Source organism: Pseudorca crassidens, chromosome 3, assembly GCF_039906515.1.
Source record: "Pseudorca crassidens isolate mPseCra1 chromosome 3, mPseCra1.hap1, whole genome shotgun sequence".
Classification (NCBI taxonomy): Eukaryota; Metazoa; Chordata; class Mammalia; order Artiodactyla; family Delphinidae; genus Pseudorca; species Pseudorca crassidens.
In genome coordinates this window covers 115527549-115541405 of record NC_090298.1, presented here as the reverse complement: position 1 = coordinate 115541405, position 13857 = coordinate 115527549, and the positions used below count along the sequence as shown (strand labels likewise).

Genomic DNA, 13857 nt, shown 5'->3' with positions numbered 1-13857 from the left:
TTCCCCACAAGGACCTTGCTAAGTATTTCACTGAAAAAATTCCGCAAGGAGCCAGAAGAGAATTCCCACAAGCTCCCACCACCACGCTACCACACGTTCTTGTCACTGGCCCCATGTACTCCATTTCATCTTCTGCTACTATGGATGAACTAGGTACCAGTGAAGACCAACCTCTCCACCTATGTTCTACATCCTATCCTCTTGCATAGGCATCCCTCCACTAATTCTCTCTTCCACATCACCTATCTTCCTCTCTACTGAATCACTCTTGTCAGTATTTGAACATGCTATCTCAAAAATCCCCTTGATCCCACACCCACCTCCTCCATTTATGTTTGTAAGAGCAGTTTCCTTTTTTTTTGCGGTACGCGGGCCTCTCACTGCTGTGGCCTCTCCCGTTGCGGAGCACAGGCTCCGGACGCGCAGGCTCAGCGGCCATGGCTCACAGGCCCAGCCGCTCCGCGGCATGTGGGATCTTCCCGGACCAGGGCACGAACCCGTGTCCCCTGCATCGGCAGGCGGACTCTCAACCACAGCGCCACCAGGGAAGCCCAGGAGCAGTTTCTTAAAAGAGTTGTCTAGGGCTAGGGTGGGAGAGGCCACAACAGTGAGAGGCCTGCGTACCGCAAGCAAAAAAAAAAAAAAAAAAAAAAAAAAAAGAGTTGTCTATACTGACAGTCACCAGCTCCTTTTCCTTTTATTTTCTCTTAATCCACGTCATTCAGGCTTTCTCCTACCAATCTACCAAAATTGGTATTGTTTTTTTTGCCATGCCACGCAGCATGTGGGATTTTAGTTCCCTGATCAGGGATCGAACCGGCGCCCCATGCAGTGGAAGTGTGGAGTCTTAACCACTGGACCACCAGGGAAGCCCCAAAACTGTTTTTTTTTGTGTGTGTGGTACGCGGGCCTCTCACTGTTGTGGCCTCTCCCATTGCAGAGCACAGGATCCGGACGCGCAGGCTCAGCAGCCATGGCTCACGGGCCCAGCCGCTCCGTGGCATGTGGGATCTTCCCGGACCGGGGCACGAACCCGTGTCCCCTGCATCGGCAGGCGGACTCTCAACCACTGCGCCACCAGGGAAGCCCCCAAAACTGTTTTTGACAAGGTCATTCCCCCTTGTTAAATCCAATGGTCATTTTCAGTCCTTAACTGACCCCACCCTATCACCAACATTTGCCGGAGTTCATAATTCCTTCCTGGAAATACTTTCTTCAGTTGTCTGCCAGGATACCTCACTGGCTGTTCTTTCTCAGCCTCCTTTACTAGTTCCTCTTCATCTTTCCCATCTCTAAATGCTGGAGAGCTTCAGAACTCAGTCCTTGGACTACTTCTCTTCTCTGCCTAGACTTTGACTCCTTAAGTGATCTCAGTTAGACTCACAGCTTTAAATACCCAGTAACATCCACGTTTTTATCTCCAGCTTGGACTTCTTCCCTCAACTCTGGAGTTGTATATCCAGCTGCTCTTTCTTTCTTCTTTTTTTTTCTTTTTGGGTGCACCATGCAGCTGTGGGATCTTAATTCCTTGACCAGGGATTGAATCCGGGCCCTTGGTAATGAGAAGGCAGAGTCCTAACCATGGGACCACCAGGGAATTCCCCAGCTGCCCTTTCAACATCTCTACTTGGAAATCTAATAGGAATCTCTAATTTAACATATCTAAATTAAAACTTCTGCACTTCCTTGGTGGCGCAGTGGTTAAGAATCCTCCTGCCAATACAGGGGACATCGGTTTGATCCCTGGTCCAGGCAGACCCCACATACCGCGGAACAACTAAGCCCGTGAGACACAACTACTGAGCCCACGCACCACAACTACTGAAGCCACGTGCTGCAACTACTGAAGCCCATGCACCTAGAGCCCGTGCTCCACAACAAGAGAAGCCACCACAATGAGAAGCCCGCACACCGCAACAAAGACCCAACACAACCCAAAATAAAAAAATAAAAATAAATCAACTAATTAAAACTCCCCATTTTCCTCCTCAAACCCACTTTTCCCTAAGAAATCACCTTACCAGTAAATGGCAATTCCATTCTTCCAGTTTTCAGGCCAGAAGCCATAAAATCATCTTTGACTCTTCTTTCATAACCCACATGCAATCCATCAGAAAATCATGTGGCTCTACCTTCAAAATATATCCTTAATTTAACCACTTCTCATCACCTCTATTAATACCTCCCTACACTAAGCCACCATCATTTCTCACCTGGGTAATTCCAATATTCTCCTAATTTCTCCCTGTTTTTGCCTCAATATAATCTACTCTCAAGAAGGTAGTCACAGTGATCCTTTAAAACATTCATCAGTGTTACTCATCAGCTCAAAATCTCCAACAACTGCTTCTTCAGCATAAAAGCCACGGCCCTTAAGAGTAGCCCTTTACAATCTGGATCTATCATTAACTCTTTGACTTCACTCTTTTCCCCCCCCTTGCTTACTCTCTTTTACCCACCCTAGCTCCATGAACACATTAGAAATATTCCAGCCTCAAGACAGTTGCTGTTGCTGTGCCCTCTATCTCGAATACTCGTCTCCCAGAAAAATGCGTGGCTCACTCCCCTCACCTCCTTCAGGTCTTTACTCAAAACTCACTTTCTCAAGTTATCCTTTTTTTTTTTTGGCCTTGCCACATGGCATGTGGGATCTTAGTTCCCCAACCAGGGATCGAACCTGTGCTCCCTGCAGTGGAAGCGAGGAGTCCTAACCACTGGACCACCAGGGAATTCCCCATCAAGCCATTCTATTTAACTGTAGCTTCCTCCAATAAAGATATAAAAATAGGGCTTCCCTGGTGGCGCAGTGGTTGAGAGTCCGCCTGCCGATGCAGGGGACATGGGTTCGTGCCCCGGTCCGGGAAGATTGCACATGCCGTGGAGCGGCTGGGCCCATGAGCCATGGCCGCTGAGCCTGGCATGTCCGGAGCCTGTGGTCTGCAACGGGAGAGGGCCACAAGAGTGAGAGGCCCGCGTACCGCAAAAAAAAAAAAGATATAAAAATAAATAAATAAACTGTAGACTCTCTAGCCTCCCCACACTTCAATCCTCTTTCCCTCCTTTTTCTTCCTCACAGTTATTACAGACTGACATACTATATATTTAACCTTTTTTTTTTCTTATTTACTCTCTGCATCCCCAACAAGCCTCCTGAGGGCAGGAATTTGATGGTTTTATGTACTGTTTAATCCTCAATGCCCACAACAATGGCTGGCACACATTAAGTGCTCAATAAATATTTGCTGAATAAGTGAATCCATGCCACATGGATAAACCACCTGGATTTCTTTATTTAAAAAACTAAGGACACTTGAATGATTGCTTAGAAGAAATTCCTCTTCTAAGTTTATCAAGCAGAAGAAATGTGACTAAATAGCTGTTGTTTGGTAAAAGCAAGGGATATTCCTAGGATTTCAACAGTTATCTCTATTTTACATTATCTCCTAATCTTACTTCCCCTTCTCCGTAGCGGACTCAAGTTACTCTAGCACTAAAGAGGAATAAGTGGTCAGGCAGATCTATGACACAAAATGGCATCCTTCTGCTCACACCACTGGTTTCAAATGCAACCCAAGTTAGGAATAACTCAACACAGCTCAGGGGGCAGCAGGTAAGATTGTTCAATTTCAGTTCTCTAAGGACAAAGTCACATATCATTTCACAATCCAAACAACTAAGTGGCCACTAATGGGATGGCAGAACCTTAGCACAGACTCTAAGAGCAATGCAATTTAGGAAAACAGTAAAAAGATGGTGAGATATGTTTACCGATTCAGAGAAAGAGTGGAAGTTAAGTGTCACTAACGAAACTGGGAAGGAGATGAAGAGAGGAGTCTGGGTACCTCCGGAAGTGAAAGAAGCGGCAAGCCACAGTGGAATCATCTTGCTCTTGTTCCTTAAACTTCCGATACCGCTCCAGGCGGCACTCACGACACTTGTGCAGATGAGGGGCTACATTGATGCACGACCCATCCTGCAGGAAGGGCTCTCCGGACTGCTTCAGCTTCTTCACTTTGCTCACATCTTTCAGCACTGACTGGCCAACTGTGGCAAGAAGGGGGAGAAATGGTTGGTCATGAAAGGTTTAAATGAGATTCAATAACATAATCCTCCTGGGAACAGTCACTTGTCCTGACCTGAGTCACTCCTCCTTGCACTGAATGGGCATGAGCCCATCAGGTCTATCCTTGACAGAAAAGGAGCACAGGGAACAAAGGCTTCAACTAGGAGTTAAAGACCATGGAGAGTTTGTGGGAAGTACCCCATGACAACAAAACAACTCTGAGCATGGGTGAGGAAAACTCAAGACAGCAGAAGCCTCTTGCCACTAGTCCCTCAGGATATGACTGTTCTACTAATCAAGAACTCTTGGGGTTCCCATGGGATACCAAATCCTAACAAGAATGGCGACTTTTACCATCAGACTTTCTCTTAGACACTTGCCCTTATACAATTTTGGACCATAACCTCACTCCATAGGAGTTAATGGCTTTTGGAAGAGGTGTTAAAACCATATATATGTGACAGAGAGGAGCAAACTGAGGAGTGCTTCGCTTTGCTTCATCAACTCTACTAAAGGCTGCGATGTAGGGCTTCCCTGGTGGCGCAGTGGTTGAGAGTCCGCCTGCCGATGCAGGGGACACGGGTTCGTGCCCTGGTCCGGGAAGATCCCACATGCCGTGGAGCGGCTGGGCCCGTGAGCCATGGGCCGCTGAGCCTGCGTGTCCGGAGCCCGTGGTCCGCAACGGGAGAGGCCACAACGGGGAGAGGCCCACATACCACAAAAAAAAAAAAAAAGGCTGCGATGTGAGAATGAAGACTAGTACTGAGTAACTCGCCTAAGTAAATAAAAGAGGAAGGGCCAAAGGCAAGAGAAATACACAAGAGTTCCTGACCGAAAATAACAGACTATCAAGACTTTTTGGGATTATCATTACACAGGACACATACCCCTCTTACAGTACTGGTATAGATCAATCCTGCCCTGAACCAGAAGGTCTGATGAGGGGCCCCTACTGTGCCCTTTTGACTATGTAATTCTATGAGATTATAGAACTTTCCATCAAAGAGAGGGCCTCTGCTGCCCAAGAGCACAACAAGCATTTAAAGCTAGTGCCAGAGCCAAGCCCACGTATAAGCCCAGCAGGATCACCTTTCAAGGGGGCAGTCCGAGGCCGGCCTTTGGGGGCCTGCTTCCCTTTGCCTTTTCCCAGCAGCAGCTCAGCACTGCGCTCCCCATTGGGGCCCAGCTTCCCCATCAGGTGCTCCGGAATCCCCTTTAGGCCGGTCTTGGCTTGCAGCTGCTCCTCAGAGTCGCTCAAATCTGACAGGTCGCTATTGGTACTGGAGTCCGAGTCTTGTCTGCAAGCCAAGCTTCGCTCATCCAGTGAGAACCTTTTCACAGCTTCAAAAGGAGCTTTGTTCTCCTGTGAAAAATCTGCTGGGGAGGACAGAAAGCTGCCTGAGTGTCTGCCAAAGACGTTACTAAAGGTTTTAAGGAGAGGATTGTCCTGCTGCCCAGGCCCCACAGTTGGTCTCTCCTCTGTGGGGCTAGAGGATAGAGTAGGCATCTCAATGGGCTGGGTGAGGCTGCTGGTGGGTGAACTGGACCGGCCATTCCCCATGGCAGAGAGGCTTGGCCCCCCAGTGGTAAGAGCTGAGCCCAGAACACCAGACACCAGTTTGGAGGAGTCAGTTGTGATGAAAAGGGTTTTCTTCTTTGCTAAAGATGCTGAATCTGTAGAGGAGTGAGACTCGGGCCAGCTGGGTGCTGCCTTGGAGGTGACAGTGGTAGCAGAGGAAGAGCTACCTGATGCCTGAGATGCAAAGCTGCTGAAAGGGCTATGTTCAACTTTCTCCACAAATGCCAAGAAAGGGTTAGGAGGCTCTTCTCGGGACAGTTTAGGGGGCTGTAAAAATAGATTTTCATGACTGTCTGGGGTGCGGGCATTTAGGAGGCTCCGTGGGAAGGCTGGCGTGAGGGTGGGCATGGACTCTGCAGGCACTTTCCGATCCACAGAGCTTCCAGCCTTAGAGCCTGATTTAGTGTCTGCTCCAAGAGCGGATCTTCCTTTACATAGGCTCTCAAGGCTTTGTTTGAATGAGTCTCGACTGGAGGAATCATCAGCCAAACTCTCTGAAACAGTAGTGAAGTAGTTACTGGTGGGTAAAGTTTGGGACATGCATTGAAAAAACAAGTTTTTGGAGAGATCAGAGTCTTTCTGAGACTCTGGTGCAGAGCTACAGCCAAAAGAGAAGCCCAAAGGTTTGTTCTCTGTAGCTAGAACCCCATTGGACTGGCTCCTTCCACTTCCAAAAGTCAAAGCTTGTGATGAACTCGGGAGAGATGCTCCAAATCCAGAAGAGGCCAGAACAGAATTTCTTGAATTCTGAAAAGAGAGAAGATAGCCTGAGTTAGTGATGCTGGCTTCTCTTGACAACCTTAAGATATCTTCTTGGACCTAGGCCAACATTTCCTGTGGGTCAATCAACTTTTCTCTCCTACAATTCCAGGAAAACTGTTCTTATACCTATATTTCACCAGGGAAGAAAACTGCCACAGACAGCACAGGGGGATCTTTAGCAAGGTAAGCTAGAGATGGCAGGATGAATGATATCCTGCCATTCCCTTGGTTGTTAGCCAACTGGTTGTCAGAGCACTTGGAGGCTGTGTAGGCTTCTAAGTATCTATTTAGAAATGAAGACTCCACCAGGAACTGAAGAAAAGGGCTCCCCAATGGACATCAGCTTTTACTCTGAAATATAGTGAAATATTACTAGTGACCCTGTAATATTCATCTATCTCAAAGACCTTAGGGGCTATGGTTAAAGTTTCAGTTTATTTAAGCCATTGCAAATTGCCCATCTTACAAAAGCGACTTCAGCCCTATGACAAGCCCACTGTACACTAAGGAAAAGTATTTTCTTTATTAGTCTGAAACTCACCAAGATGGACCCTTTTGGAATTTGGCCATTTATTTTTATTTATGGGTCCAAGTCAACCTAAAAGTTGAAGTATCTGTTTCAATTAAAGTTAGACCTAAAGGTGCTAAATTAAAGAAGGCACACCAGTTACTGAACCCTTCTGTTATCATTAGGATCTAACAAGTCTCCAAAGTGGAAAACTGTAGACACTGATACACCCACCAAATAAAAGCATTCAGCATAACAAATTGGAAAATGAAAAAACACTTTCTTTTTTTTGATACCTTAAAAATGCTAACTTCTGCATTTGAATAAAGAAGGATGTATACATAAAGAAGGGTTAGAATCACTTTCATATGGTATATTACACACCCACATATGTGCGTAATACAGAGAAATATCCACAGGTAGGTATGAGCACTTATGTAATACTTGGAAATAAAAATTATTCCATGACTGCTTAATGGATATGGAGTTTCTTTTTGGGGAGAAGAAAATTTCTTTAACTAGATAGTGGTGATGGTTGCATAACACTGTGAATGTATAATGCCACAGTACTGTATACTTCAAATGGTGTGAGTGGTAAATTTTATGTTATGTGTTACTTTACCATAATTTAAAAAAATTTATGCCAGATAAATGAAAGGGTGTTGTTAAAAAAAGGCGGGGGGCTTCCCTGGTGGCGCAGTGGTTAAGAATCCGCCTGCAAATGCAGGGGACACGGGTTCGAGTCCTGGTCCAGGAAGATCCCACATGCCGCAGAGCAACTAAGCCTGTGTGCCACAACTACTGAGTCTGCGCGCCACAACTACTGAGCCTGCGTGCCTAGAGCCCGTGATCCGCAACAAGAGAAGCCACCGCCATGAGAAGCCCATGCACCGCAACAAAGAGTAGCCCCTGCTCACCACAACTAAAGAAAGCCAGAGAGCAGCAACGAAGACCCAACACAGCCAAAAATAAAATAAAATAAATAAATTTATAAAAAAGGTGGGGGGAGTTTCAATATATTTAAGGTTTCCTTTAAATACGCAAGAGGAGTCTACATTAGGACTTTCTTTGGGGTGGCAAAGAGGCATGAGAACCAGGCAGACCACCTGTGGCTTGCCTCCAGCTGACATCTGCTACAGAGACTGCTTCAGTGCATTTAACAGTCAAAAACTTAGTTCATTCTTCTTTTCCTTCCCACTAACCGGCAACCAGACTTAAACTCCTCCAAATAAAGAGAATAGACAGACACAGCACTGATGCTATGCTGTTGTTTCACTGCGAGAATTTGGCCAGGAGCCTTGACACCTGCATGACTGCAAGGAATAAGCATAAGGATCTCAGGTTTCACTACTAAAGTTACTCTTTAAAAATAAATACACACATGAATGAAAAATAATTTGGATGGTCTTTCATTTTCTTCAAATGATTAAATTTCAAATCCTCTTCTTATAAGAAAGTGATGACAAACTGATTTTAACACACGTTTTAGGGAAAGAAGTTTCCTGGAGGGCTGTGTCCCTATTTCATGATGGAAATACCCATTTCTGTACTTTTAAATCATATTCCAAGAGAATACCTAGGCTAACACATTAGCAAAGTTACAGATACAGTCACAGAAATTTCTCAAACCTGTTTGGAAAATGCCCTTTGATCCACATTTCATTTATTCAGCTTTGCCACTCCAAGAACAACAGCATTCAGTGGATCTCTTCTTGCAGAGTGTAGTATTTGGTCTATTTTGTAATCCTCATTTACATCTACTCTGCCTTTGACATGGATTTGATTTTAATCAACTAGCTAGTTGGGGATCTGGTAATGCTGGAATGCTGGCAAACTAACAGAGAACAAAACATGAAGAGTGCGAAATTTGCATTTACAGGCCTTCTCTTCTGCCTGGGCACTTCACCTCCCTCCCCAACCCTGCACACTAGAGATTAACAAACTGCATTTGCTAGGGAGGGGGAGAAGTCAGATGAAATGTATATGCCATGTTTTATATGGCACTGTTATACACTGTTATAAAATGATTCCATTTTAGGATGTGAGCTCCGTCAAGCAGGATTTCAATTCTTTGTTTATAATATACAGTACTTAGCACACAGTAGTTTCCCATACATAATTTTTAAAAAAATTAGTATTTTATTTGTATTTCATATTCCAGCTTGAATTAACAGCCAGTTTGAAAAAAATATGACTAGCATCATAAATCATACTTTGGTGACCAAAATAAGAACCAAAAGACTATAACTGATTTTGACACTCTTTCAAATTTGACTGGGGAGCCAACTTGATGTTAACTTGTATTTAACAAAAGTTCCTTTTCAGCAACAATACATGCATGTAAGATAAAGAACATAGTAAACTAGATACTACTGTGATTAATTCCATCAAAATTTCCAGGTAAGGCTTACAAGATTAATTTAGGGGAAAAAACACCCAACCTTCCATGGTCATATCAAATCAAAGAAAGCAGCCCAGCCTCAAAGGAAAATATATGAAATGATGAAATAATTCCATCAAAATTTCCAGGTAAGACTTAAAAGATTAACTTAGGGGGAAGAAAAAACCAACCTTCCATGGTCATATGAAATCAAAGAAAGCAGCCCAGTCTCAAAGGAAAATATATAAAATGATGAACTGAAAACAGGGGTTTGGGTAATAGTAGCTTTCACACAGCCTTAATTACAGTGTTCACTGTTGCCAACACTATAATTCATTAACCTTGCCTCTCATAGGCCTGGTTGAGGCTCAACCACTACATGAACTAAATAGATAACTGAATTAAAAAGATTCCCCATTAGATCTATTTTAACAACTCATTAAATTGGGCTGTATAATCAGTTTTTGATCAGCCCAATTGTTCAGGTGACTTTTAAGAGCTGATAAAGTTTTAAAGATATATGCATTTGCCCAACGAGCAGTAAAGGACTATCCACAGAATACAATTTAAGCACATCTCAGAAATACTCCTTCCCTGTGGCATTTGAGATGCTTTTTTAATGTGTTAAGAACAAAGTAGGGTGAAAGAGTGAACCCAAATCTTGCAAATCTGCCCCTGAAACAACTCACCTCTCCTGGGGCCTGCGACCAGCTGCCTTTCTGTTTTTCCGGCCCAGTCCCTGCTGCAAGGCCAGTGTCTGAGATCCTCACCGTGGTTGGGGTGGAGCTGGCGGTAGTGACCACAGCTGCTGAAGCCACCATACCCTGGCCAACTTGTTCCAGTATTTTTCCTGCCTCTTTATTTTCGGCTCCACCCACCTCTGGGGCCAAAGGTGTCTGACCTGTGGCTGTAGAATATGGAATGAAAGGTACAGGTGTGTCCCCACCTATGGGCTCATCCTGCACCACCAGAGTCCTGCCGTTTTCTTTGGTGTAAGTGGCAAAGCGAATGTTGCGGTTAATCTGGGGGACAAATGTAGTCGGTGGCTGCTTGGCTCTCTGATCCAGCCCTGGCTCTCCACTGGCATTCCCTCCTTTCCAGGGCCCTCGGCTTGCCTCACCTCCATCGCTCCCATTACTGTCTACTTCACCCCTGTCTCCTTTTAATTTCTTTGATGCAGGGTCACACCCAGAGTCCGAAGCACTTTTCCTCCTCCGGCCATCTTTCCCCTCTATGCTCTCTCTCTTCTTCTTTCCTTTGGAAGATTTTACTGCTTTTAACGTACCCCCCTACAAAACAAAATTCAAAAAAGATTTATTACAAGGGACTTTCCATCCTGTGAAAACCATAAACCATTAGCTCTTTCCCATCTCTAGAAGCAGACAATCAAAGCAGGTACAGATTGCCAAATTCCAATGCCAGCTCTAAGACATCCCCTTTTGTTAAAAAGCTCCAATCTTCCTGTGATTCAATTTATGCACACATATTCAAGATAATGGTTACTAAGAAGTTAACTCACTTGGCAAACCTTCCCTTAAATAAAATCCACTACTTCCTCAACTGGACTTTTTTTAGGATTTTAAAAATTTGTGGAATTTCTTTTACAAAATAGACTGCTAGGCTGGGAACTTATTTGCCTCTTGATGAAAAACAAAATCTGCTTTACTTTTATATTTATCTCCTTGTTTGACAGAAACTGGCATTTCAACTATTGAAAAATAAAATCTCTTCTATCCAGAAGTCATTAAAAACTGGTGACAACTTAACAATAGGAAAACCATGAGTCTGTGACCAGAGCAAAAGTGAGCCCAACAGAAACAAGTCTGAATTGCTCTTATGGACACTATAAAGACACAAACAATCTCCAGAGCTTATTTCAAAGCATTAGACAGGGAAAAGCTAAAAAGGCAGGCTACCATAACCAAACAACCAAATCTCTTAGCTCTTCCAGTAATTTTAGCCTATCACATGAAATCTTATTTGTGCCTTATTTGAGAGGTCAGACAACTTTAAAAGACACAGAATTAAAAGGGGGCAATTCCTATCTCTGAATAAAAACTCTTTCCCTGAGAAGGACAAGAGGACAGGGGCTTGGGACAGAGCTAACATTCTCTCAAGCAACTTATATCTGGAACAGTCTTAGATTGGTATCCCATCATGAAGCAAGTTTTCATTTTAGCTTCATTTAGCTAACTTTCAGACAGTTTTATTCAGATAACACGTTGGGGTGGCAATAAGCTAGAGACATAGTTATTTGGCCATTATTATTTACCAACTTGATTACTCTAGTCTTACTGCCCTTAAATACTTATAGATTCTTTGTGCAGATCTATCTTTGCTGTAATCATTATTATAGCTGTTATAACTGAAATTTTTTCAAATTTTACATTTCTTCTTGCCAGTTCTAGTTTTCTTTTTTCTTCTTTTTTTTTTGCTGCCTTCATTTCTGTCTTTTCTCCCTTAATTTCCTTCTACAAACCTTAAACAAAGCTCAAGATTTATTTGTTTCTCCCATGCCTTTGGTAATATTAATCTAAGTTTCTAAATCTTTCGTTCAAGAACTGTTTCTGTTTGTTAAGAATTGCTTTCAAAAAAAAAAAAAAAGAATTGCTTTCATGTGATCCTTTTAAAACCTTTTTACCCTTTCTTCAACCTCCATCATCACCCAGTTTTCAGTGCTGTGAAGTACGGAAGTACAATCAGTGAAATCTCTCCTTTCTTTCTTGCTCACTCTTTTAAGGAGATGAGGTAACCATGGATCTTAAGAAGGGTTACTGCAAAACTTGGCAGAACTGTCAATAATTGTACTTTGCTAGCTAAGAAGATAGTCACATCATGGCAAAGCTGAGAAGGGAAGAATCAACATCTGTTGCTGAAAACCACAGATCTCACCTTTAACTCATTTGGCCAACTTACAGAGCCTGGCTCAGAGCAATCTCCCCGATCAACAATTTACATGTATGCCCTACTTACAGTGAGCTACTCACATGTGAGTAGAAAGACTAGGACACTGAGACCAGTACTCTCTAGCTATACCTGGGCAGCTAAACAGTACCTGACATATAATAGGTGCTTAAAGAATGAATGAAATAAAGAAGGAAATAAAAGAGGGACCCAATATGGCATCAAAATAACAAGTGTTTTTCAGCCACGTAAACACAGTCAAGAGACTTATCCTATTTGTAATAATATAATATGTAGTAAAGAACTATTAAATGTAACCCTGATTCTTCTTTTCCTACCCTAATCTTGTTTTATCAAGCCAAAAATGACTGGATAAAGATGAGGAAGAACTGTATACTCAGCAGGAGTAGCCAAGAGAGCAATACTACGCAGGTGCTAAAAGACTATGAGGAATATATGGACAGAAGGCTGTCCAAGTCAATGTCCTACTGAAGGAAACTCATACAGGATTCCTTGATTGGTTCAGGCACTGATATATAATGTATCTTTTTATGGGTTATGTTAATTCTCAATGAACCAAGAGTTGGCCTGATTCACAGTAATTATGGAGTAATCCACTGTGTGCTGAGCACTGAACTACACACCAGTTTGATTTGACTCTTCTTGGGATATGGAATTTCAGATTTCCTTGGAGCTCACTACCACCTAATGGAAAGAAAAAGAGGATGTAGCTTCTCCTCCATTTCTTATTACTGGGTAGGTCATGAATATTTCTACTGCTTATTACAGCTTTGTCTACTGTATCTTTCAAATATATCTGTCCTGAAAAAATGTAAGAAAAAAATAGGCCATGGATTTTAAAACAGCTAGGCAACATAGCCATGATGAAAAGGGTTTGCTCAGACTAGGTCTCTTTCTTGAGATTATCCTCCCTCAACTGGACAAGACCGTGGAGAGAGCAAGAAATGTACAGTGGTCAGAGATGAAACCCAAAGGGTATCCGTGGATAACACACACATAAGGAAGTCTATGTAACAAGATAACGCAAGCTCATGAGTCTGCTCAGAGACTCAGTTCATTACTGTACCTCGCTCTGAGGCGCTGAATTATCCACCAGCATCACATGGATCAGTCTGGGATCTACGGACTTGATCTCACCACTCTACAGTAGGAGCGGGATAGAAGAAAATATGAAAAAAGGAAGAAAAAGATTTAATGCCTTGTCCACCAAAGACATAATTATGTATTTTTCTAATCTATGTAATTATCTCTATTTGTTTCTACTCCCCTGCTAGAATGAAAGCTCCATGAACAGGGATCTCTACTATTTCATTCACTGCCAGAATAACAACATCTGAAACAAGGTCTAGAATATGGTAATCACTCAAATATTTGTTAAACGAATGAATGAAAAAATTTCATTCAATGCCCAAGTGTCCCTTTTAGGGATATGAATTTCAAATTCTGCATCTCTAAAACCTTCCTATTCTGAAATTAAAAAAACAAAAAACCTTCAGAACCAGTAATCATTAAAAGCACCACTCTACTATTAAAAAACAAAAGGTTTTGGGAGGGGCCAATTTGACAGACATCGTCAGATTTAATGTGCATATTCTTTGACCTAGCAATTACACACTTAGGAATTTGTTCCAATAAATAAT

The 13857-nt window shown here is 42.9% G+C and overlaps 1 protein-coding gene across 3 annotated transcripts in view; it reads right to left on the bottom strand.

Moving 5' to 3' along the window:
- The window catches only part of KDM3B (lysine demethylase 3B), a 59047-nt gene that overhangs the window by 23036 nt on the left and 22154 nt on the right, over nucleotides 1-13857 (bottom strand). For 2 of the 3 annotated variants that reach the window (XM_067731874.1, XM_067731876.1), the window contains exons 6-9: nucleotides 13284-13358; nucleotides 9982-10581; nucleotides 5153-6389; nucleotides 3843-4044 (exon numbers count right to left, since the gene is read on the bottom strand). In XM_067731874.1, the coding sequence (XP_067587975.1) occupies nucleotides 3843-4044; nucleotides 5153-6389; nucleotides 9982-10581; nucleotides 13284-13358 (2114 nt within the window). The remainder of the gene's footprint in view (nucleotides 1-3842; nucleotides 4045-5152; nucleotides 6390-9981; nucleotides 10582-13283; nucleotides 13359-13857) is intronic. The other variant, XM_067731875.1, reaches the window with a different exon arrangement.